The sequence below is a fragment of the Rhinoderma darwinii genome, chromosome 2 (genome assembly GCF_050947455.1).
Source record: "Rhinoderma darwinii isolate aRhiDar2 chromosome 2, aRhiDar2.hap1, whole genome shotgun sequence".
In the NCBI taxonomy this organism is placed as follows: domain Eukaryota; kingdom Metazoa; phylum Chordata; class Amphibia; order Anura; family Rhinodermatidae; genus Rhinoderma; species Rhinoderma darwinii.
The window spans coordinates 482739331-482765587 of record NC_134688.1 but is presented as its reverse complement, the minus strand read 5'-3'; the positions used below and the strand labels follow the sequence as shown (position 1 = coordinate 482765587).

Below are 26257 nucleotides of genomic sequence, written 5' to 3'. Positions count from 1 at the left end.
GTAGGAGGAACAGCAGAGCTAACAGGCGCAGGTGCCGGGAAGGCTGCAGCTTGCGTATCCAGCTGATGTGCAATGATGTTCACCGCCTGGGGGAGTTGGTCTTGTCGTGACTGGAGGTCTAGCATATCTGACTGCATGGCTTGTGACGTCGCTATGGTCTTGGATTGACCAGCGGGGTCCATGTCCTGAGAATACTGTCACGATCTGTGGGTATGTGGACCCACTGGGCCGTACCGCCGTAGCAGGATAGCAGCTGGCCAACAGGATACCAAAGTCAGTCTATAGTTCAAATAAGGGTACCTGTGGTAATACAGACAGTAGCGATGGTTAGGCTCGAACGGGACCTTGGCAGCAGGCAGACACCAGGCGCGGTGTAAAACAGAAGGCATAGTATATGGCACAACACAACTCCAACCCTCAATGGCACAGGAACAAGGTGATACAGGTAGCAGGTACGGGAACACTGGGAACTGGAAAACACTAAGGGACGATTTGCAAAGACTAACACGGGTAAACACAACAACACTCAGGCAATGAAGGAAGGGGCAGGGCCCTTCTTATAGTCCAGGGTGATTATGGGCTAATTTAACATACTTTTCAGGTGCGCGCGCTGGCCCTTTAAGGCCGGGCACGATCTTTCCCTATGGGACACAGCAGAGTGAAGTGGAAGTGAGCGCTGGCGTCTCCTGAGGAGGAGATGAGGGCCAGTGCTCACTGATCCATGGCTGCGGACGTCGGGGGGTGAGTAATCCCGACGGTCCGCGGGCATGGGTGTCACAGATATTACCACACATTGCTCCCTGTAAATTCGCCACACCATGTAGATAGTGCTACACTTACTTGTCCCTGTTTTAGCGTCGTCCTCTTCTCCGACGATGCAGGCCTTGTCTCCTCTGACCAGGCCGCATCCAGTGGAACGGTGCAAGCAGTGCGATGACGTCATTGTGCTGCCTGCATAAAAAAAAGGCTGAATGGCTGGGAAAGGAACTGACGGTTCCCTAGCCTTTGGACACGGATACAATTGATTCCAGGCGCCTTCAATTTTGTCACAGTTTTTGCCTCGATTTGCGTAAAAAACGTGACAAAACTGCGATGTGGTCTTTGGGCGGCCATGAATTGTCCTCACTGACCTCCCAGTAACCATGAAGTGTCTGCAGAACCTGCGGGGTGTCCTCACTGATCCTCACGAGTCAGAAGAAGCTCACAAATGTGAAATGAATGTAAGTCCGAAAACATCTGGCTGCGGCTGGATATAAAGGAGCTGATGGGGGAGGGGCTGCACGTCAGACGTGGTCAGGTGAGTGGTCATGGTCACGGCGTTGCCTTTACTGCTTGTTCATGTATGTTGCTGTGATGACCATAATACATAAGACGTTATTCACTTTGCCAGACTTGGACATGACTATAAGCCGGCCGAGCCGATGACTCCATGTCTTATATTTACTGGGATTTGTGTCTTACTTCTTCTCTGTAGTGTTTCCCGTCTCCTGAGCAGTGGGGGGGGGCAGTTAAACAATTGGTTTGTTGGGTGTTTGCAGTGTAGACACAGATGACAAGGGCCGTGTAGTGTCAACAGCCTGGAACATGAGGGAGGGGGCCGGAACCTGATATTGATTCTCTCCACTTATCCCAGGACGCCTCAGCCAAGAGCGGTTATATTCTCACCCAGGGAGTCATGTACAGAGGACTCATAGTGAAGCTACAGCACAGGTGGAGTACACTGCAGTGCACACAGAGCCGAGGCTGAAGATGAAGGGGATTACAGATGAGGAGCTGCACAATATCCTCATCAATACGGTACAATTCTTGTGTGTGTGTGTGTGTGTGTGTGTGTAGCCTGGACCTGGTGGCATCACCTTCAGTAGTCACACAGTGGCCCCTGTGTGTGAGGATGTGGTTGATCTTATGTCCCCTCCATGTGTGGTCCCACCATTAACTATTCACAACCGTCCATCGATATGTGACCCCCGTTTATTATAGAGCTATTAGTGTCTCTTGGGTGGCAGTGGTTTTCCTGACCATGAAAACCACAGATCGATCAGCTCCATCCACGGGTGGAAAACTTTATTTTATTCCATTAAAAGAAGAACCTCAAAACGAATGAGGGGAACAATAATTACAATGAACACGAGTCCAAAACACGTCCATGATGGAGTTACACGTAGAATGCAATTGGGTAATATTTGATTTCTCCATGGGTACTGGCATCAGTCTATCCCTGTCTACTGGGTGCCAATTGACAATCACCCTCTCCACCCATCATTAATCTATCTGCTGCCCCCCAACCATCACCCTCTAAACCCATCACTGATCTATCTGCTGCCCCCCAACCATCACCCTCTAAACCCATCACTGATCTATCTGCTGCCCCCAACCATCACCCTCTCCACCCATCACTGATCTATCTGCTGCCCCCCAACCATCACCCTCTCCACCCATCACTAATCTATCTGCTGCCCCTGATATTTTCACCCTATCCATCCAGACCAATCTATCTACTGCCCCCTGACAATCACCCTCTCCTCTCATCAATCTACTGGGTACCACCTGACCATCACCCTCTAAACCCATCACTGATCTATCTGCTGCCCCCAACCATCACCCTCTAAACCCATCAATGATCTATCTGCTGCCCCCAACCATCACCCTCTAAACCCATCACTGATCTATCTGCTGCCCCTGATATTTTCACCCTATCCATCCAGACCAATCTATCTACTGCCCCCTGGCAATCACCCTCTCCTCTCATCAATCTACTGGGTACCACCTGACCATCACCCTCTCCACCCATCACTGATCTATCTGCTGCCCCCTGACCATCATCATCTCCACCCATCACTGATCTATCTGCTGCCCCCTGATTACACCCTCCTCACCTATCACTGATCTATCTGCTGCCCCCTGATTACACCCTCCTCACCTATCACTGATCTATCTGCTGCCCCCTGACCATAATCATCTCCACCCATCACTGATCTATCTGCTGCCCCCTGATTACACCCTCCTCACCTATCACTGATCTATCTGCTGCCCCCTGATTACACCCTCCTCACCTATCACTGATCTATCTGCTGCCCCCTGACCATAATCATCTCCACCCATCACTGATCTATCTGCTGCCCCCTGATTACACCCTCCTCACCTATCACTGATCTATCTGCTGCCCCCTGATTACACCCTCCTCACCTATCACTGATCTATCTGCTGCCCCCTGACCATAATCATCTCCACCCATCACTGATCTATCTGCTGCCCCCTGATTAACACCCTCCTCACCTATCACTGATCTATCTGCTGCCCCCTGACCATCACCCGCTCCACCCATCACTGATCTATCTGCTGCCCCTGACCATCACCCTCTCCACTGATCACTGATCTATCTGCTGCACCCTGACCACCACCCTCTCCACCCATCACTGAGCTATCTGCTGCTCCTGACCATCACCCTCTCTAATAGTCACTGATCTTTCTGCTGCCTCCTAACCCTTACCCTCTCCACCCATCACTAATCCATCTGCTGCTCCTGACCATCACCCTCTCCACCCATCACTAATCTATCTGCTGCTCCTGACCATCATCCTCTCCACTAATCACTGATCTATCTGCTGCACCCTGACCATCACCCTCTCCACTAATCACTGATCTATCTGCTGCTCCTGACCATCACCGCCTCCACCCATCACTGATCTATCTGCTGCTCCTGACCATCACCCTCTCCACCCATCACTGATGTATCTGCTGATCCTGACCATCACCCTCTCCACCCATCACTGATGTATCTGCTGATCCTGACCATCACCCTCTCCACCCATCACCGATGTATCTGCTGATCCTGACCATCACCCTCTCCACCCATCACTGATCTATCTGCTGCTCCTGACCATCACGCCTCCATCCATCAATCTTTCCGCCCAATCATCACTGAGATATATGCAGTCGTCTCATTATTGCCCATCACTTATCCCCTCACTAACCATTATTAAGCTTTTGGCTTGCCCCTGACCTTCAGCACTGAGCTATCACCTCACACTTGACTGATTCATAACTTACCCAAACACCATCAATTATCTCCACACATCACTGAGCAATGTACAGCCCTGGGCTAATGCCTATGACAAAGCTATCTGCTACCCTCTACCGCCCATGTCCATCCATAGCAGAGCAACCTACTACAACCCTGAGCATCACAGAACTCCACTCACTACTGAGCTTATTACATGTTCAACCATCTAAACCTCTCCCCAAGCTGTTACTCCCTGCTTAACAAGACATCCACCTCTATCTCTCACCAAGTCTGTTATCATAAGCAAGCTCTTATCCCCGACCATCAGCCATCTCCATCCACGACCATGCGGTCATCTTCTAACCAACACCACCAATCTATACCTGTCACCAAGCTGTCTGCAATCCCAGGATTGTCGCCCATGTCCACCCCTAGATCATGCTGTTATCTTCTAACCAACACCACCCACCTATACCTGTCACCAAACTGTCTGCTATCCCAGGACCGTCACCCATTTCCACACCTAGATGATGCTGTTATCTTCTAACCAACTTCACCCACTTATACCCTTCATCAGGACCATCCCTCTTTTTTGCTCATGACCATACTGTTATCTCCTGATCATCCCCTGTGTCCACTTATATTTTAGCTATCTGTCTCCACCTGACTATTACTTTACCAATCATGGACCGATCTGATTAACTTGTGGTCGTCACTGAGGCCTCACCTCAAATGGAGTCATAAGACTGTGACAGAGCTTGTTGATTAACAACATTGGCGGTTTTATTACCAGTCGGCCATAGATTATGGTTGGATCACAATTGAAAACCGCATCAAGCATGAAAGCCGCTCATTAGCACGCTGAACATGATGCACTCTATCAGCTTGCTGACTGGCCTGTGTTCGTGCAGGAGTCTCTGCACTTCTGAGAGCCACCTGTCTGATCTGTTGCTGAGAAAGCCCGAGTTTTCTGAGGAGTTTCAGCAGCTCGAGCAGCAGTATGACGCATTTGATGAGCTCGCAGTTGGGCAAGAGGAGTCTCTGCAGCTAGTAAGGCAGCTTTCCTCCTGACCATCAGTAATCTGGTTGCTATGGGTAACCGCTCCCCTGTACCCTCACATCTAGGATTATCTTGTAAAGTGCACGACCTGCTACTGACAGATAAAAAAACTAATTTACTATAAAAGCAAATGCCTGTATTCGCTTTTATACTATTGGATCGTGATCATGTGATAATGGCTGATAACAGAGAACAACAGCAAGGCCAGGACCTTTACGTAAACCTTCCTGAACACCCGATGTACCTATGTGCCAAATTTGGGGTCAGATTGTTCAGGCGTTTGGATGCCTATAGAGGACGGATAGACATTGACTTTGATAATATAGAACAGCGGAGTTCTCCGGCTTCACACTCGTCTATTTGTTTGTTTGTTTGTGGTTAAAAACTTAATTTCCTAATGATCTGAAGCCGACAAATCCAATAAAGGCCAAGTGCAGGTTCCTATTTGGAGGCAGGACTGGTCTGAAAGGGGTTCAATTTATGAGAATGCTGAAATCCATGGGCTTGGTTCTGATGAGAGATTTCAGCAGCTCGGGCAGCAGCCATGCTTTTTGCCACACGAGTCTTTCGTCTAAGTGCAGGTTCCTTTTTTGGAGGCTTGACTGGTATGAAAGGGCTTCAATTTATGAGAATGCTCAAATCCAGTTAAGGAACAGTGTAGTAGTACAGGAGTACGGCGCAGTACAGGTGCGGCGCAGTACAGGAGCGGCCGCAGTGTAGGAGCGGCTTAGTGTAGGAGCGGCGTAGTATAGGTGCGGTGTATTATAGGTGAAGTTTGTTTACAGCAAGTAACATGTGGAGTAAAGAAAAACAGCTTGGTTGTTATGGAAACCTGGTGTAAAACTGTGTGTATGTGGGTGAGCCTAAGAATGACGGACCTGCGAGCCTCTATTGACTGATACTGGTCATCTGATGTGATATGGAGGAAGGTCCTTGATGTGGAAGCGAGTGGTGTCCTATTTGCTTTTGTGAATATATCAAGAATGGTAGGTCCTAGAGAGCTGAATCCCGGTCTAAACCTTCGGAAGTGCGTGATTTACTGATATACAGGATCTTATGGGGAATTGTGAGGATTGGAGGAAATACACCCCTGAGCCATAAAATAAAACCAGTGACCGGTGAAGTGAATAACACTGATGATCTGGTTACAATGGTGCCTCACAAGGGGGGAATATATATGGGGGGATATATTAGGCAAAAAGTAATCAGTCAGTTTTTGAAGTTTATTTTGGAAACAGGAAGTATGGAGAAGTGTGAAGATCTGAGCGACTGTGACAAGGACCAAATTATGATGTGTAGACGACTGGGTCAGAGCATCTCCAGAATGGCCGGTCTTGTGGGGCGTTCCCAGTCTTGTGGGGTGTTCTCGTTCCTATGGGGTATTCCCGATCTTGTGGGGTGTTCCTGGTCTTGGGTGTTCCCAGTCTTGTGGGCTGTTCTCGGTCTTGTGGGGTGTCCCCGGTCTTGTGGGGTGTCCTCGGTCTTGTGGGGTGTCCTCGGTCTTGTGGGGGTATTCCCGGTCTTGTGGGGGTGTTCCCGGTCTTGTGGGGTGTTCCTGGTCTTGGGTGTTCCCAGTCTTGTGGGGTGTTCCTGGTCTTGTGGGGTGTCCCCGGTCTTGTGGGGTGTCCCCGGTCTTGTGGGGTGTCCCCGGTCTTGTGGGGTGTTCCCGGTCTTGTGGGGTGTTCCTGGTCTTGTGGTCTGTTCTCAGTCTTGTGGGCTGTTCTCAGTCTTGTGGGGTGTCCCCGGTCTTGTGGGGGTGTTCCCGGTCTTGTGGGGTGTTCTGTGGCTAGTACCGACGAGAAGTGCTCCAAAGAAGGACAACTAGTGACCGGCGACAGGGTCATGGATGCACAAGGCACATTGATGTGCGGGGGAGGGAAGGCTAGACCATCTGGTTGAATCCCACAAAAGATCTACTGTACCACAAATTACTGATAAAGGTCCTGCTGGCTATAATAGAAAGATGTCAGAACACGCAGAGCATCATACCACCTACCTAAACATTGCTGCAGACCCCCTTTAATGGCAGCGGTATTTTCTAATGACAGTGCCCCCTGTCAGCAGGATAATGCCCCCACCACACTGCAGACATTGTCCAGGAATAATGAGGAACATGACAAAGACTTCAAGGTGAAAGAATTTCAAGCAGCAGCAGCAGCATATCTCTCAGGATGCAAAGGCGCTATAGTACAGTATTCTCTCCGGACTTTATCCAAAATCTACAATGCAAAAAGAGGGTCGCCAGCATCCAACAGAAAAACTTTCTTTATATTTTGACCTACATACTCACACACTAAGTTTCGACCCACACAGGGGTCTACCCTCCAAATTCCCCAGATGTCAATCGATTGATCATCTGTGGGATGTGCTGGAGAAACAAGTCTGATCCATGGAGGCCGCACCTCACACCTTACAGGATCTGCTGCCAACGTCTTGTACCAGGGACCACAGGAACCTTCACACGTCTTGTACCAGAGACCACAGGAACCTTCACATGTCTTGTACCAGAGACCACAGAAACCTTCACACGTCTTGTACCAGAGACCGCAGGAACCTTCACACGTCTTGTACCGGAGACCACAGGAACCTTCACACGTCTTGTACCTGAGACCACAGAAACCTTCACACGTCTTGTACCAGAGACCGCAGGAACCTTCACACGTCTTGTACCAGAGACCGCAGGAACCTTCACACGTCTTGTACCAGAGACCACAGGAACCTTCACACGTCTTGTACCAGAGACCACAGGAACCTTCACACGTCTTGTACCAGAGACCACAGGAGCCTTCACACGTCTTGTACCAGAGACCACAGGAACCTTCACACGTCTTGTACCAGAGACCACAGGAACCTTCACACGTCTTGTACCAGAGACCGCAGGAACCTGCAGACGTCTTCTACCAGAGACCACAGGAACTTTCACACTTCTTGTACCAGAGACCGCAGGAACCTTCACACATCTTGTACCAGAGACCACAGGAACCTTCACACGTCTTGTACCAGAGACCACAGGAACCTGCACACGTCTTGTACCAGAGACCACAGGAACCTGCACACGTCTTGTACCGGAGACCACCGGAACCTTCACACGTCTTGTACCGGAGACCACAGGAACCTTCACACGTCTTGTATCAGAGACCACAGGAACATCCAGACGTCTTGTACCAGAGACCACAGGAACATCCAGACGTCTTGTACCAGAGACCACAGGAACCTCCACACGTCTTGTATCAGAGACCACAGGAACCTTCACACGTCTTGTACCAGAGACCACAGGAACCTTCACACATCTTGTACCAGAGACCACAGGTGTAATGTCCGTGGTCGCTGACCACAGACTCCTTCCATCCAGTCGACGCCCTTCGCTCAAGAGATGTTTGCACATACGGCCGTCTTGCTCCACAGTGACCACCAGGGTGCGGTCACGAGCTCAGTCCAGAATTGAGAAGCCAGAGTGCAAGCATGTTTGTGATTGAGCTAATTGGTCCAGAGTACCCTGGGCTATAAGAAGGTTCCGGCCCATCCTCCCACGCCTGAGCTTTGTTGTGTATTCCGAGTCTGTCTTGCATATGGCCCCCTAGTGTTTCCTGCTCCCAGTGTTCCTGTTCCTGTATCCTATACTTGTATCCTGATCTAGAGTCATGCTGTGCTGTATACCACGCCTGTCCTGCTTCTCCACGCCTGATGTCCACCTGCTGCCTAGTCCCTGCCAAGCCTGCCTTGCTACTGTCCGAGCTGCCACAGGTACCCTATACGAACTATAGACTTTTACCTGCGTCCTGTTGGCCAGCTGCCATACCGCCAAGACAGTACGGCCCAGTGGGTCCACGAACCCAACGTGACAACAGGAACCTTCAGACGTCCTGTACCAGAGACCACAGGAACCTTCAGACGTCTAGTGGAGTCCATGACAACTGGTCAGAGCTGTACGGGGGGCACGAGGTCGACGCCACGATATTAGGCAGAAAGTTATAATGGTTGTGTGTGTGTGTGTGTGTGTGTGTATGTATATATATATATATATATATATATATAATGAGCCCCACCAGACTATCCTAACCAATTCACAGCTTTGTACTATGAACAAGGGCTGCATCCAGAGATGAACACGATCTGCACCCGAAACTGACTTCAATAACAAGCAAGGGGTCACATCGGGAGAATGCTAAAGCGATAAAGCACCCTAGTAGCCGGCAGGGATTACAATACCACAACATATAATTAGTTAGCAATTAAGCAAAAAGGAGCCCTAATTTCCGTCTAACTAAATGGAGTATTTGCTAAAATATAACTTTTATTAAGTATTCCTAAATAAACAAAAAACCACACACTTTAAAAATTAGCCAATGTTCACAGACAGTGAGGAGTTTGTGTGGCGCGTTGCCAGAGATGCACTCGGTCAGTACGATAAGGTATGAATGTTAGAATCAGGGCCCGCAGAACGCTCTATTTACATCAACAAGGTTGAGACTGTAGCTAACTGCCAATGGAGCAATGAAATTAAAACATGAAAAGAAGCCCCCCCCCCGACATGGTTCGCTACGAACGTAGCGTCCTCAGGGGTACAAATGGGGCTACATCGAGAGAATGAATACCAGTTTGTGAAGGTGAAGATACAAGGCGTGACCTTCGGTAAAGTCTGTATTATGACAACTGCTGATTGACAGAAAATAATTATTGCATATAAGACGGCGAAGAACATGTTGTGTGAGAGATGGAAATGTAAATGATATCACCTCAAACAACCGACCAGAGCAAAACTTCCCTAAACACAATTGATGTCATCCAGAAGTTACAAATACAATAACATACAACTGCCTACAGGGTCACGTAAACATGAGGAGGTGTCATGCATGAGCTGGTAGTGGTGGTACGAGGTAGAATAAGGGTGCACGACAAAGTACAAGGTGGTTTAGAGGATGTGAGGTAGTACGTGGTGGGTCAAGATGTTACCAAGAGAACCATGAAGAAAAATGAGTAGATATAAGATGGTATGAGGAAGATATATGATGGTATGAGTAGATATAAGATGGTAGGAGGTACATATAAGGTGATATGAAGTAGATATATGATAGTATGACGTAGATATATGATAATGTGAGTAGATATAAGATGGTATGAAGTAGATATAAGATGTTATGAGGTAGATACGTGTATATGATGGTATGAGTAGATATAAGATGGTATGAGGTAGATACGTGTATATGATGGTATGAGATGGTATGAGGTAGATATATGATGGTATGAGTAGATCTAAAATGGTATGAGGTAGATATATGATTGTATGAGATGGTATAAGTAGATATAAGATGGTATGAGTAGATATAAGATGGTATCAGGTGGTATACGTAGATATAAGATGGTATGAGGTGGTATGAGGTGGTATGATGTATATATAAGATGGTATCAGGTGGTATACGTAGATATAAGATGGTATGAGGTGGTATGAAGTAGATATATCATGGTAAGAGGTAGATCTATGATGGTATAAGGTGGTATGAAGTAGATATAAGATGGTATGAGGTGGTATGAGTAGATATAAGATGTTATGAGGTGGTATGAAGTAGATATAAGATGGTATGAGGTGGTATGAGTAGATATAAGATGGTATGAGGTGGTATGAGTAGATATAAGATGGTATGAGGTGGTATGAGGTAGATATAAGATGGTATGAGGTGGTGTGAAGTAGATATAAGATGGTATGAGTAGATATAAGATGGTATGAGGTGGTATGAGTAGATATAAGATGGTATGAGGTGGTATGAGGTAGATATAAGATGGTATGAGGTGGTGTGAAGTAGATATAAGATGGTATGAGTAGATATAAGATGGTATGAGGTGGTATGAAGTAGATATAAGATGGTATGAGGTGGTATAAGATGGTATGAAGTATATATAAGGTGGTATGAGGTAGACATAAGATGGTATGTTGTAGATATAAGATGGTATGTTGTAGATATAAGATGGTATGAGGTAGAAATATGATGGTATGAGCAGTAGCGGATTATCATTAGGGCGTTTCGGGCGGTCGCCCGGGGCCCAAGACTGCCAGGGGGCCCAAGGCTCCCAGCGAGCCTATGACCGCCCGAACTCCCTCATGCCCAGTGGCGTCGCTAGCACCGGAGGGAGCCCCGGTGCCAGGACCGCACCTGTCAGGCGAGGGGAGCTTTGCTTCTACTTAGCAGCCGTGGTCTGTGCTGCTTTAGAAGCTCCCCCTCCAGCCCCCCTTCCCTGCTCTAAACATCTCTGCTGCTAGCTGTCGGGACATGGGGGAGGGGAGACTGTCGGCGGGCTCTGTGCTGTGAGCAGGAGAAGAGCTGCAGTGAAGACATAAAAGGTAAGTGCATGTGTGTTTAATGTCAATATTAATGTATGTTTAATGTCCATATTCATGTGTTTACAAGGTGTACTTTGTGTATAATGTGCATACTCGTGTATAATGTGCCTACTTAGTGTATAATGTGCATACTCGTGTGTACTTTGTGTACTATGCATACTTTGTGTATAATGTGCCTACTTTGTGTACTTTGCATAATGTGTGTACTTTGTGTACTGTGCGTACTTTGTGCATAATGTGCGTACTTTGTACTGTGCGTACTTTGTGCATAATGTGTGTACTTTGTGCATAATGTGCCTACTTTGTGCGTACTTTGTGTACTTTGTGCATAATGTGCGTACTTTGTGTACTTTGTGCATAATGTGCGTACTTTGTGCATAATGTGCATAATGTGCGTACTTTGTGCATAATGTGCGTACTTTGTGCATAATGTGCGTACTTTGTGTACTGTGTGTACTTTGTGCATAATGTGCGTACTTTGTGCATAATGTGCCTACTTTGTGTACTTTGTGCATAATGTGCGTACTTTGTGCATAATGTGCCTACTTTGTGTACTTTGTGCATAATGTGCCTACTTTGTGCATAATGTGCGTACTTTGTGTACTGTGTGTACTTTGTGCATAATGTGCCTACTTTGTGTACTAGTGTTTAGGTAGTGTTAGCAATAGTTACGGCGCGGCAGGGTGGTGGTGGAGAAGGGGGGCCCAAGTTTGGGTAACAGCCCAGGGCCCATGGTCTTCTTAATCCGCCACTGGGTATGAGGTGGTATGAAGTATATATAAGATAGTATGAGGTGGTATAAGATGGTATGAAGTATATATAGGATGGTATGAGGTAGATATATGATGGTATGAGGTGGTATGAAATAGATATATGATGGTACGGGACGGTATGAAGTAGATATATGATAGAATGAAGTGGTATGAAGTAGATATAAGATGGTATGAGGTGGTATGAAGTATATATAAGATGGTATGAGGTGGTAAGAGGTAGATATATGATGGTATGAGGTGGTATGAAGTATATATAAGATGGTATGAGGTGGTAAAAGGTAGATATATGATGGTATGAGGTGGTATGAAGTATATATAAGATGGTATGAGGTGGTATAAGATGGTATGAAGTATATATAAGATGGTATGAGGTAGATGTATGAGGTGGTATGAAGTAGATGTATGGTATGGGACGGTATTAAGTAGATATATGATGGTATGAGGTGGTATGAAGTAGATGTATGGTATGGGACGGTATTAAGTAGATATATGATGGTATGAGGTGGTATTAAGGAGATATATCATGGTATGAGGTGGTATGAAGGAGATATATCATGGTATGAGGTAGATATAAGATGGTATGAGGTGGTATGAAGAAGATATATGATGGTATGAGGTAGATATATGATGGTATGAGGTGGTATGAAGTATATATAAGATGGTATGAGGTGGTATGAAGTATATATAAGATAGTAGGAGGTGGTATAAGATGGTATGAAGTATATATAAGATGGTATGAGGTAGATATAGGATGGTATGAGTTAGATATATAATGGTATGAGGTGGTATGAAGTAGATATATAATGTTACGGGATGGTATGAAGTAGATATGAGGTGGTATTAAGTAGATATAAGATGGTATGAGGTGGTATGAAGTATATATAAGATGGTATGAGGTGGTAAGAGGTAGATATATGATGGTATGAGGTGGTATGAAGTATATATAAGATGGTATGAGGTGGTATAAGATGGTATGATGTATATATAAGATGGTATGAGGTGGTATGAAGTAGATATATGATGGTATGAGGTGGTATGAAGAAGATATATCATGGTATGAGGTAGATATAAGATGGTATGAGGTAGTATGAAGAAGATATATCATGGTATGAGGTAGATATAAGATGGTATGAGGTGGTATAAAGTAGATGTAAGATGGTACGAGGTGGCATGAAGAAGATATATCATGGTATGAGGTAGACATAAGATGGTATGAGGTGGTATGAAGAAGATATAAGATGGTAAGAGGTAGATATATGATGGTATGAGGTAGATATATGATGGTATGAGGTAGATATAAGATGGTATGAGGTGGTATGAAGAAGATATATGATGGTATGAAGTATATATAAGATGGTATGAGGTGGTAAGAGGTAGATGGTATCAGGTGGTATGAAGTATATATAAGAGTATGAGGTGGTATAAGATGGTATGACGTATATATAAGATGGTATGAGGTAGATATAAGATGGTATGAGGTAGATATAGGATGGTATGAGGTAGATATATGATGGTATGAGGTGGTATGAAGTAGATATATGATGTTACGGGATGTTATGAAGTAGATATGAGGTGGTATGAAGTAGATATAAGATGGTATGAGGTGGTATGAAGTAGATATAAGATGGTATGAAGTAGATATAAGATGGTATGAGGTGGTATGAAGTAGATATAAGATGGTATGAAGTAGATATAAGATGGTATGAGGTGGTATGAAGTAGATATAAGATGGTATGAAGTAGATATAAGATGGTATAAGGTGGTATGAAGTAGATATAAGATGGTATGAGGTGGTATGAAGTAGATATAAGATGGTATGAAGTAGGGGGTACTAGGAGGTATAAAATGGTACAATGAAGCTGTAAAGGATCTGCCAGGCACAGCTTCTGTATCCACGCCCATAGGTAATCAGTCTGCACCTGCTTCTATGTCTGTGAGACTGACTTCATCTTCCACCACTCAGGATGGCAGGCTGAGGAGTGGGAGAGCCTATCACAGCCTGGCCAGACGGAGCTAGCTCCCGCCCTCTGTCTATTTATACCTGCCTTTCCTTTCTTGTGATTCTTCTCGTTTTGTTTCCTGGCTCTGCTGCAGCTTCTTGTACCATTTGACCCTGCTTCATATTGACCCCAGCTTACTGACTACTCTCCTGCTCTGCGTTTGGTACCTCGTACACTCCTGGTTTGACTCGGCTCGTTCACCTCTCTTGTTGCTCACGGTGTTGCCGTGGGCAACTGCCCCTTTTCCCTTGCTTCTGTGTACTCTTGTCTGTTTGTCTGTCGTGCACTTATTGAGCGTAGGGACCGTCGCCCAGTTGTACCCCGTCGCCTAGGACGGGTAGTTGCAAGTAGGCAGGGACTGAGTGGCGGGTAGATTAGGGCTCACTTGTCTGTTTCCTTACCCCCATCATTTCAGAAGCCGTCATTAGTAAAACGTATTGATGAAGAATTGTGGCAAACATTAATAACTGCATTTTCTGTTTATCTCCACATTTTCTGCCTTCAAAATATATTTACGAAGGAGATTTCCAGCTGATATTCGAGACTCCGTGCTGCCACCATATATCTTTCCAGTAATGTGTTACATGTTGGTCCTCACCCTGACCCCTGTCTGCCTGTTTCTAGGGGGATGCCCGCCACCGCCGTGTCTCCCGTATGGTGGAGGAGGTGCAGAGCATTATGCTGGAGCTGACAACGCAGATCAGTTCCTGGGACTCCAGGTTTCAGAGTATCGCCAACTCCGGGATCCACAGTGACAACCTGAAGGTGAGAGATCGATAAGGAACTGAGGCTATGAGGACAGGACCCCAGACCCATCATCTTGTAGGGTCAGCTTCTCAGTAGTTGGTGTTAGAGGGACAGTGGTCCATGAAGGGACAAAGCTTAAAGAGGTCCCCAAGGCCCCATCAATTCCTTCTGAAAAGACAGATTTATTATAATCCTTATTCTTCTACGTATTACTAGTGGCATTAATAGTATTATTTCTAAATATCTATCGTTTAGTCATATGACCCCATGGCCGATTACATGAACTTTAGTGATGATGTGACCCCTAGAGTTTGTTTGAGCCTTTGTATTGGCCTCCACTGTGGTTTCTTAATCCACCATGGTTCTTGTTATGCATTAGAATTCATGTTTTGTTAGGAGGCCTTTATAGCTGCAGCCTGGCACTGAGCTGACATCTGCTCTGTGGACTCTTTATTTGTCTCATGACTTGTGGATTCTCTTTCTCTTTCTACGGCTGCCGCTGGGATCAGGAACAGCCAGATTTACTGGCTCATTGGATGGTGCTGCTCAGGGGGCGACGTTCACTGCACCCCTGTATACAGGTAACGAGAGATGAGTATTCAAAGGGTGGAGCTGGTGGTATATACTGTAACTACCATGTATCCTGTAGTCAGTGCTGCCCCCAGAACAGGCAGAGCAGAGGTGACTGTACAGGAGGAAAGTCCAGACCAAACCAGTCACACATGAAATCCCTCTAGGTCCCAATGTAATGCGTCATCAATGTGCATGGTGCGAGCCTACTGTCCCCGATGTTTGTCACTGACCTGAGCATGCATGTTTATGGAGGGGTTGGCAGTAGGTAGATAAGCGGTGCCCACAAATTTCAGGGGAAACAATAATAATCCAGCAAAAAAAAAAAAAATCGATCTCACCCGATCTGTATTTCTCCCGGAGGTCGGTTGGTTCTGTTCACACTTGCGTCAGTTCTTTTCCGTCAGGTTTGGTTGGAGTAGTGTAACCTGGTTCTCTCTGCTATCCAGTAATATAGATGGAGACCTGACAGGCCCAAGTGCAACAAATAATATGAGAACAGAGCCTTGTGTGATCCCAATGCGTCTCGTAAGTGGTGAACTACAGGACGTGACAATCACCGGCTCTCTCTCCTACCCCCCCTCCCGTCTCTCAGTGTTACAGATAGCCCGGGGAGGGGGATGAGGTTGTATGGCAGGTCAGAGTGTGGAGAGGGGGAAAGCATCCTAGTGTTCAGAGAGGGCAGATCACACAGGCTGTCAGTATCAGAGTGTAGATAAGGTGGGAGGGGGAATCAGACAAGCTGTAAGTGTAGAGAGAAAGCAGTAGAGGGATGATGCTGTGATGATACATGAGAGCTAGTGAAGACAGCAGCATCCTGGACTCACAGACCTCACATCCATCATGTATTACTGGAAGGACACGTCCAGATGAGAAAAGGAGCAGGTTATTAACTGTACATCAGGGGGTCTGAAAGTGAATGAAGGAATGGACTTTTTTTGTTTCATTAAGTTTTTATTGGAAATTATACAAAATACAAAAGTGAGTCAATAATCCAGTGAAAATACTAATTTGGTAAAGCATTGGAATTGACAAAGAAAAATATCAAATAACAAAATATTACAGTTAAATAAAATGGTAAAATAACATAATATGACCGTCAGTGTCATTATGGACAGGCCGTGATGTCACCGAGATCTAAAGTTATCAAAGGAGATCAAACATGTGTGCTAATCGGGAATCTTACACAGAAAATACCCCAATGAGAGGAGGAAAACATAGGGACTACATTATATATGAGATCATGGGAAGAACCACATGGACCATCAGGCCACATCTTCCACCTGTTCAGGACTTTACATCGGACACAGTCGGCATCTTCAGACTTTAGTTCAAACCAACAATTGTCATTAATATTTTTAATAATCACGGTTGGAAATCCGTTCTCCAGTGTTGGCCGATTTTCAATCTTGGGGAAATTAAAATGTGAGAAACGATCGTGACTTGATCAACAAGGAACATATCAAGACCAATCCCCAAAAGTGCCGAAGCAGGGCCGGGTAGGATGTGGGTGTAATGACGGGGGTGGGGAGACAGACAGGTGAGCCTTAATCTACCCGCCACTCAGTCCCTGCCTACTTGCAACGACCCGCCCTAAGCGACGGGGTACAACTGGGCGACAGTCCCTACGCTCAATAAGTGCACGACAGACAAACAGACAAGAGTACACAGAGCAAGGGGGAGAAAGGGGCAGTTGCCCACGGCAACACCGTGAGCAACAAGAGAAGTGAACAAGCCGAGTCAAACCAGTAGAGTACGAGGTGCCAAACGCAGAGCAGAAGAGTAGTAAACAAGCCGAGTCAAACCAGGAGTGTACGAGGTACCAAAGGCAGAGCAGGAGAGTAGTCAGCAAGCCGGGGTCAATATGAAGCAAGGACAATAGTACAAGAAGCTGCAGCAGGGCCAGGAAACCAAACGAGAAGAATCACAAGCAAAGGAGGAACAGGAAAGGCAGGTATAAATAGACAGAGGGCGGGAGCTAGCTCCGTCTGGCCAGGCTGTGATAGGCTCTCCCACTCCTAAGCCTGCCACCCTGAGTGGTGGAAGATGGAGTCAGTCTCACAGACATAGAAGCAGGTGCAGACTGATTATCTATGGGCGTTAACCCCGAAGCTGTGCCTGGCAGATCCTTTACAGTGGGTTCCTTAAATCCAGACCTCATATTAAAAACCTTCAGCCGCAGACTATGAACAATATGGCGTTCCCACCATAAGTGGAGGAAGTGCCGGGAGAGGAGTTACCACCAGGGATTGGAGAATCTCGGGATGAAGGGCTATTCCTGGTGAGAGACACGTTTGGATGACTTAGACAGTGGACTGACTGACCAGAGCCATCGATCGTCTGTAATCTTCATTTTTAAATGTACCTACCAAGTAGTTTTCAAATGGGAATGTGGGTCATTAGTCTCTGTTTATTGACTGATCGCACCTGGAAATGACTTTACTCCCCGGCTGCGGAGCTGTCAACCAGATGTTAAAGAGATTAGAAACATTTCATTCCACCGGTGGGGATAAACCTTACAAGAGATGTCGAATTTGTAGAAATTTGTCAAATTCCTTATGTTGGATTTTATAGGAAATGTTTAACCCCTTAACGCCAGTCACCTACTGGTATGCTACAGCCGTTAAGGGGAAGTATGGAGCGGGTTCACGGGCTGAGCGCGCTCCATACACAGCGGGTGACCACTATGTTACACAGCCGACACCTCACTGCAACGGGCGGAATCAAAGTTCACTTTGATTCCGCCCGTTTAACACCTTAAATGCCGTGGTCAATTGCGACCACAGCATTTAAAGTGTTAGAATCAGGGGGCGCCCCCTCAAACAAGCCATCACGCCCTCCCCGTGGCACGATCGGCCGGTAACAATGGATGTTAAGGCAGCCTGGGGGCCTAACAATGGCCCCCAGGTCCGCCATCTTTGTACTCCTTTGAAGCCCTTCAAAGGAGAATGTCAGAATCACGATATACTGCAATACATTAGTATTACAGTATATCATGCACGCGATCCAACGATCGCTGCTTCAAGTCTCCTAGAGGGACTAATAAAAAAAGTAAAATACAATTAAATAAAGATTTTTATAATGTTACAAAAAAACAAAATATTAAAAGTTCAAAAATAAACCTTTCAAAAATAAACCTTTTCACATTTTTTCTCTAAAGCAATGTTAAAAAAAATAAAAGTTAACATAACTGGTATCGCCGTGTCCGTAAAAGTCCAAACTATCACAATATGGCGATGTTTAACCCGCTCGGTGAACGACATAAAAAAATAAATATATAAAACACACAAATTGCTGTTTATTGGTAACCTTAGTGCTCCAAAATAATGGAATAAAAAGTGATCAAAAAGTCGCATGTACCCCAAAATGGTATCGGTGAAAACTTCAGCTCACCTCGCAAAAATGAAAGGGAATGTGTCGCTAGAAATTTTTTTAATTTTTTTTTTAGTTAATTTATAACATTTCCCTGTGCTGGTCACTAGAGGGAGCAATTCCCAAAATTGCAACATTGGCATGTGGTAAAGCAACCTCATTGCTTTATGCTGCAAAATTTGAGAATCCCCCCTCCCTTATTCTGGCTAGTGCCGGGAGAAAGGAGGGGATTGAATGTTCAAACCTCCTACACTGTGTGCCTCCATTTTTTGAGCGAATGTAGTAGGCTTACATACAGTAGTAATCACACACTGAAACACGTACATACACAGACCTAACTTACCTGCTCCTGCCGCCGCCGCTCCCTCCGGTCCGTCCGCTCCGTCCGCTCCATCCGCTCCTAGTGCTTGCTTCAGAACACAAGTCCGGAAGCCGCGACCGGAAGTAGTCATCTTAGTGTCCGGCCGCGGCTTCCGGTCCACAAGAATATGGCGCTGGATGTTGCTCGGCCGAAGACCTTCCATTTGGTCTGTTTCCACACAGACGGCGTACACCATAGTGGATGGAACGGCTCCCGTTTGCATTCACTATGGGGCTGTATGTGCCGTATTCCATTTCTGTATGTGTCGTTAATCGACACCTACAGAAATGAAAAAAAAAAATGGCAGCCCCCATAGGGAAGAAAAAGAAAAAAGTAAAAAAAAAGTAAAACACACAAATAAATAATTGAACACACAAATAAATAATTATTTTTTTAATAAAACACTAAAAGCAAATTGATATAACAATAAAAAAAAAGTTGGCGACACCCTTCCTTTAAGCCCTCACATCGCTAAATTGATGGAAAAATAAAAAAGTTCTGGCTCTCAGAAGACGGCGACACAAAATATTTTTTTTTGTTAGCAAATCGTTTTTTTAAAAGTGGTAAAACATAACACAAAACATGTACATTTGGAATCGCCGTAATCGTATCATCCTGTAGAATAAAGTGCATATGTCGTTTTTACCGCCTGATGGACGCCGTAAAAACAAAACCCCCCCCAAAACATGGTGCAATCGCTGTTTTTTGCCCATTTCATCCCACAAATAATTTTTTTCAAGATTCCCAGTACATTATGCGGTACAATAAATGGTGCCATGAAAAACTACAACTTGTCCCGCAAAAAACAAGCCCTGATGTGGCGATATAGACGAAGAAATAGAAAAGTTATGGCTTTTGGAAGGCGCGGAGGAAAAAACGAAAATGAAAACCTCAAATTGGCCTGGTCTTTAAGGGGTTAAATATTGAAAGGAAACAAAATGATTGTCCTGCCAAAACCTCCCCATGCTGGTGGTTCCTGAACTTCTCCTCCGATGTAGAGGCCGCCCCGGTTTATCCCCCTCTGGAGGCTCAGAATACACATCTGTTTGATATAACGTATTTTTCGGACTATAAGACGCAGTTTTTAGCAAGAATAAATCTTGCTAAAAAGTCCCTGCGTCTTATAGTCGGCAGTCAAGGGACCCGGCACCACCGGGCCCCCTGACCGCTCCTTAATTAACCCCTTCCCGACCCATGACGTGCCGGCACATCATAGAGCGGGGAGAGGATGATATATGGAGCGGGGAGAGGATGATATATGGAGCGGGGAGAGGATGATATATGGAGCGGGGAGAGGATGATATATGGAGCGGGGAGAGGATGATATATGGAGCGGGGAGAGGATGATATATGGAGCGGGGAGAGGATGATATATGGAGCGGGGAGAGGATGATATATGGAGCGGGGAGAGGATGATATATGGAGCGGGGAGAGGATGATATATGGAGCGGGGAGAGGATGATATATGGAGCGGGGAGAGGATGATATATGGAGCGGGGAGAGGATGATATATGGAGCGGGGAGAGGATGATATAAGGAGCGGGGAGAGGATGATATAAGGAGCGGGGAGAGGATGATATATGGAGCGGGGAGAGGATGATATATGGAGCGGGGAGAGGATGATATATGGAGCGGGGAGAGGATGATATATGGAGCGGGGAGAGGATGATATAAGGAGCGGGGAGAGGATGATATAAGGAGCGGGGAGAGGATGATATATGGAGCGGGGAGAGGATGATATATGGAGCGGGGAGAGGATGATATATGGAGCGGGGAGAGGATGATATATGGAGCGGGGAGAGGATGATATAAGGAGCGGGGAGAGGATGATATATGGAGCGGGGAGAGGATGATATATGGAGCGGGGAGAGGATGATATAAGGAGCGGGGAGAGGATGATATATGGAGCGGGGAGAGGATGATATATGGAGCGGGGAGAGGATGATATATGGAGCGGGGAGAGGATGATATATGGAGCGGGGAGAGGATGATATAAGGAGCGGGGAGAGGATGATATATGGAGCGGGGAGAGGATGATATATGGAGCGGGGAGAGGATGATATATGGAGCGGGGAGAGGATGATATATGGAGCGGGGAGAGGATGATATATGGAGCGGGGAGAGGATGATATATGGAGCGGGGAGAGGATGATATATGGAGCGGGGAGAGGATGATATATGGAGCGGGGAGAGGATGATATATGGAGCGGGGAGAGGATGATATATGGAGCGGGGAGAGGATGATATATGGAGCGGGGAGGGGATGATATATGGAGCGGGGAGAGGATGATATATGGAGCGGGGAGAGGATGATATAAGGAGCGGGGAGAGGATGATATATGGAGCGGGGAGAGGATGATATATGGAGCGGGGAGAGGATGATATATGGAGCGGGGAGAGGATGATATATGGAGCGGGGAGAGGATGATATAAGGAGCGGGGAGAGGATGATATATGGAGCGGGGAGAGGATGATATATGGAGCGGGGAGAGGATGATATATGGAGCGGGGAGAGGATGATATATGGAGCGGGGAGAGGATGATATATGGAGCGGGGAGAGGATGATATATGGAGCGGGGAGAGGATGATATATGGAGCGGGGAGAGGATGATATATGGAGCGGGGAGAGGATGATATATGGAGCGGGCTCACGCACTGAGCCCGCTCCATACACTGCAGGTGTCATCAGCTGACACGCTGCTCTAATGGCCAGGAACTGTTCCTGGCCGTTTAACTAGTTAAATGCCGCGGTCAATAGCGACTGCGGCATTTATTGTGGTTTTCCCATGAAGGACATTTATGACATATCCACAGGATCCACAGGATATATCATAAATGTCAGATAGTCCCACCTCCCTGACCCACATCTATCTCTAGAATGGGGCCCCCTAAACTCCGTTCTATCTTACCCGGCTCCGCTGTCTTTTGGCCACTTCACGGTTACATGGTCGAGTTACAGAAACATCCGAGTGCTCGCTGAGCTGCGCTGTTTCTGTACCTCCCATAGAACTGAATAGAATTTACGGAAACAGCATAGCTCAGTGAGTTACGCTGTTTCTGTAACTCATCCATGTATTGTACCAGCGATCTAATGATCTAATGATCTAATGATCGCTGGTTCAAGTCCCCTAGGGGAACTAATGAAACGTAATAAAAAAAAATAATTAGCAACATTTTCAGGAAATTTTTTAAAAGTTAAAAAAAACCTTTTCCCATTTTCCCCAAGCACAATGTAAAAAGAAAAAAATAATAAAAAAATTGGTATCGCTGCGTCCGTAAAAGTCTGAAACTATTACAATACCGCATTATTTGACTCGCACAGTGAACGGCATAAAAAACAAAACCAGAATCGTTGTTTTTTGGTCACCATAGCGCTGCAAAGAATGAAATAAATAGTGATAAAAAAATCGTATGTACCAAAAAATGGTGCCAATAAAAACTACAACTCATCCCGCAAAAACGAAGCCCTCACACCGCGCAAACAATGGAAAAATATAAGTTCTGGCTCTCAGAATGTGGTGAAACTCAACAAATTATTTTTTTAACCAATACTTTTTGCTTTGTAAAAGAAGTAAAATATGAAATTTTTCCCTATTTTCTGTTGTCTAAAACCTGGGTGCGTCTTATAGTCCGAAAAATACGGCAGTCCATGGTTTAAGGAGATTACCTCCCATATCAGAGACGTCGCCTGCAGTGTATGTAGGGGGCTCAGTGCGTGAGCCCGCTCCAAACATCATCCTCTCCCCGCTCTATGATGTGCCGGCACGTCATGGGTCGGGAAGGGGTTAAGGAGATTGCCTCCCATATCCGAGACGTCGCCTGCAGTGTGAGGAGTTTGGGAATGAAATTTGTGGCAAACCTTGTGAATGCGTTTAAATGGCGCTGTGGAGAATATTTATGGAGTGAATTGAGTTCAATATCTGCCCAACGTTTGGACCTTTCACCACAAGGAGCGGATCTGATCCAGTATCACCGCTCGATAATATTGTGAAATATTCGGGGTCTTTAGACCCCCATCCGGTGGGATCGATGTGAGATATTGACCTTCACTCCGGGCTTCATTTTTCTCTATATGAACTTTTGTACAATCGATTACAACTTATGTGGGAAATAGCAAGAAAATGGGAACATTCCTAATCAGTAGAGGATTTTATGGAGGATCATGACTACCGGTCCGCGCCGCACCCCGGGCTCCTACTTTATCGGCTTCTTTCCGCATCGTTTCAGTCGTTTTGATCAAACAATTTAGAAATGGGAAAAGAGAGTTTTATTCCTAAATATGAAAGGGAGTTTTTAAGCCAATTACAACGATATTTCCCGGAAAGTTCCTGTTTTATAGAGTTCTTTAGGCCCATATTAAGGATCCGGGATTTGGAGGTGTTGATTTTATAGTAAGATGTAGAACTAAATGTATTGATAATGTCCATACCTGCAGGGTAGGGATGTGCCGGGATCAGTCATCAGGACGTCGTCAGCGACCTGTGTGATGTTCAGCGTTTCCGATCTTACTTCCTTTAACACTTTCAGACCCTCTGATGTGTTCCGCAAATGGTTCCATTACGATTGCGAAAATGAGCGGGGAGATTGGGCAACCCTGCCTAGCACCATTGGATATTTTAAAGGGAGGCGATAGAAAACCCGAAGTATATACCGACCCATTGGGATTAGAATAGAGTGACATTATCGCTGATACGTACAGGACTTGGAAACCACATTTTTGGACGGTGGACCTCAAATACCCCCAATGGACCCTGTCAAACGCCTTTTCCGCATCCAAGGAGAGAAGCAGAGAAGTCCGAGAGGCCTCCAGCGTCTCAATAATATTATTCAAGAATCGCCTTGTTCCATCTGAGGTTTGGCTACCTTTAATGAAGTCCACCCGGTCATTCTACATCATTTTGGGTAAAATATCAACTAATCTGGCAGTCAGAATTTTTGCATATAGTTTCAGATCCTCGAGATATCGGGCGGAAATTATCCGGAGTGTCTGGTGACTTGCCGGGTTTGGGTGAGGTGATGATTAGCGCGTGGAGCATTTCGTTAGGACACGAACCAGAATGAGAAATTGTTGGAGTGTTTTGAGTAAATATGGGGCTAATGTTTCTTGGAAAGGTTTATAATCTTCATTTGTGAGGCCGTCCGGGCCGGCGATTTATTTGGCTTCCGCGATCTCATTGCAGATATGATCTCATCTAATGTTCTGACGGGGAGGGAAGAGAAATTTCATTGAGGAAATAGTTTATTGAGGATTTATTGGGATGATGGGATTCTTCATTCCCTGATATATTATACAATGAGCCGTAATATTCAGAAGAAGACTCAGAAATCTTTTGGGGGTTTAGTCTTGTGGAACCTTTAGAGACGAGAAGCTGATCCTTGATTTGGCTCTTCTAGAATTGATCTTATTTTTCAGCATCTTTGAGCCCCCGTTACCTGCCAATAGAGCGACGTCTCCGCTTTCCTACGGTTTACTTCATATCTATGTTGCATAATGAGATATAAATGGTGAGGCAATCGTTTTAATTCTAAGAGAGCGGAGCGTAGGGGGTTTTGTTTACGTCTGTCTATGTTTGATTTTGGACGAGAGCTCCAATATTGTTTTATTTCTCGCTCCTTTTTCAAGGCGGGCGCATTATAGGAACAAACCTCTTCCGAAGGCCTCGTGTGCACCCAACCGCGGTGTCAGACGTTTCATTATTATCATTGATTCTAAAAAAAGCCTCCATGGTGAGGAAGGGGTGAGATGAATAGATTCGGGAATTAATATACAAATTGCGGCACGACCGGAGCACGTTATTATATCTATGACGACATTCGTGACCTTTCGGAGAAGCCATTTGTCAGTAAGGAAAAAGTCAATATGAGAATATACGTTATGTGGAGCAGAAAAATATGTGGAGTCTCTGTCAGACGCATGAGACGCGCCAAATAGATGTTCCCTAAAGGCATGCGCACACACAAAATCAAAAACTTCTGAAAATACGGAGCTTCAAGGGAAAACCGCTCCTGATTTTCAGACGTTTTTTAAGCCACTCGCGTTTTTTACGGCCATTTTTGGAGCTGTTTTTCTATAGAGTCAATGAAAAACGGCACCAAAAACGTCCCAAGAAGTGACTTGCGCTTCTTTTTCACGGGCGTCTTTTTACGTTTTGTTTTTTGAAAACGAAGCGTAAAAAACGCCCCGTCGGAACAGAACGCTGTATTTCCCATTAAAATGGGCAGATGTTTGGAGGCGTTCGGCTTTCGTTTTTCAAGCGTTTTTCGAGGCGTAAATGCCCCGAAATACGCCTGAAAACACTCCTTGTGAACAACCTAAGCAGTAGATCACGGATACATGGCCCTGTAGTAACGTTGGGTGAGGGGTTTCTATCTAGGGTTGGATCAGAGACCATGTTGAAATCACCGCCTATTAGTAACGAACCATGAGCCAGATTAGCGGCCATTCCAATAGTGGTTTTGATAAATCTGGATTGGTGTATATTGGGGCATAGAGCGTAAAAACAGAGAACGGAGCGTTATTAATAATGAAATATCTCCCCTCCGGGTCGGGGTTTAGGAGTTCTTAAAAGTGATGAGAACGTCCGTTGTTTTTGTCGAGGTGCGAGCAGAGAAAATATGAGGAAAGTTGCGATTTTGAAATGTAAATGAATCTCCCTGGAAAAGAAGGGAATCTCGGACACAACAAATATCGCACTTCTGTCTCCGAATCTCTTTCCATAGTAGAGAACGCTTAGAGGGGCTGTTGAGACCCCTGACGTTCAAGGCGGAGACTTTAAACACCATTTATAGCAAATTATTGTCGTTGCTTTAGGTGAACGACAGTGACCAAGATCCGTAGAATAGACCCGAGTATAAAATACGATGTGGAGAGACCGTAACATCACACGGACTGAGACATGACATAATACCAGAAAAAACATCAGCAAGTAACATAAGACTAAAAGAAAATACAGTATAAATTCACAGTCCAGGTTCGGGGAGACCCTTTAAGGAAGTTTCAGCCGAAGCCGCCAGAGGGGATGGACCAGATATG

General features: G+C 45.7%; 1 protein-coding gene across 2 annotated transcripts in view; it reads left to right on the top strand.

Annotated features, from left to right (window-relative positions):
* Positions 1-1211: 1211 nt before the first annotated feature.
* Positions 1212-26257, top strand: part of LOC142741685 (protein mab-21-like 3) — a 38598-nt gene continuing 13552 nt past the window's right edge. The window contains exons 1-4 of one of the 2 annotated variants that reach the window (XM_075851030.1): positions 1212-1297; positions 1634-1797; positions 14798-14938; positions 15430-15501. In XM_075851030.1, the coding sequence (XP_075707145.1) occupies positions 1750-1797; positions 14798-14938; positions 15430-15501 (261 nt within the window). In that variant the 5' untranslated portion in view covers positions 1212-1297; positions 1634-1749. The remainder of the gene's footprint in view (positions 1298-1633; positions 1798-14797; positions 14939-15429; positions 15502-26257) is intronic. The other variant, XM_075851031.1, reaches the window with a different exon arrangement.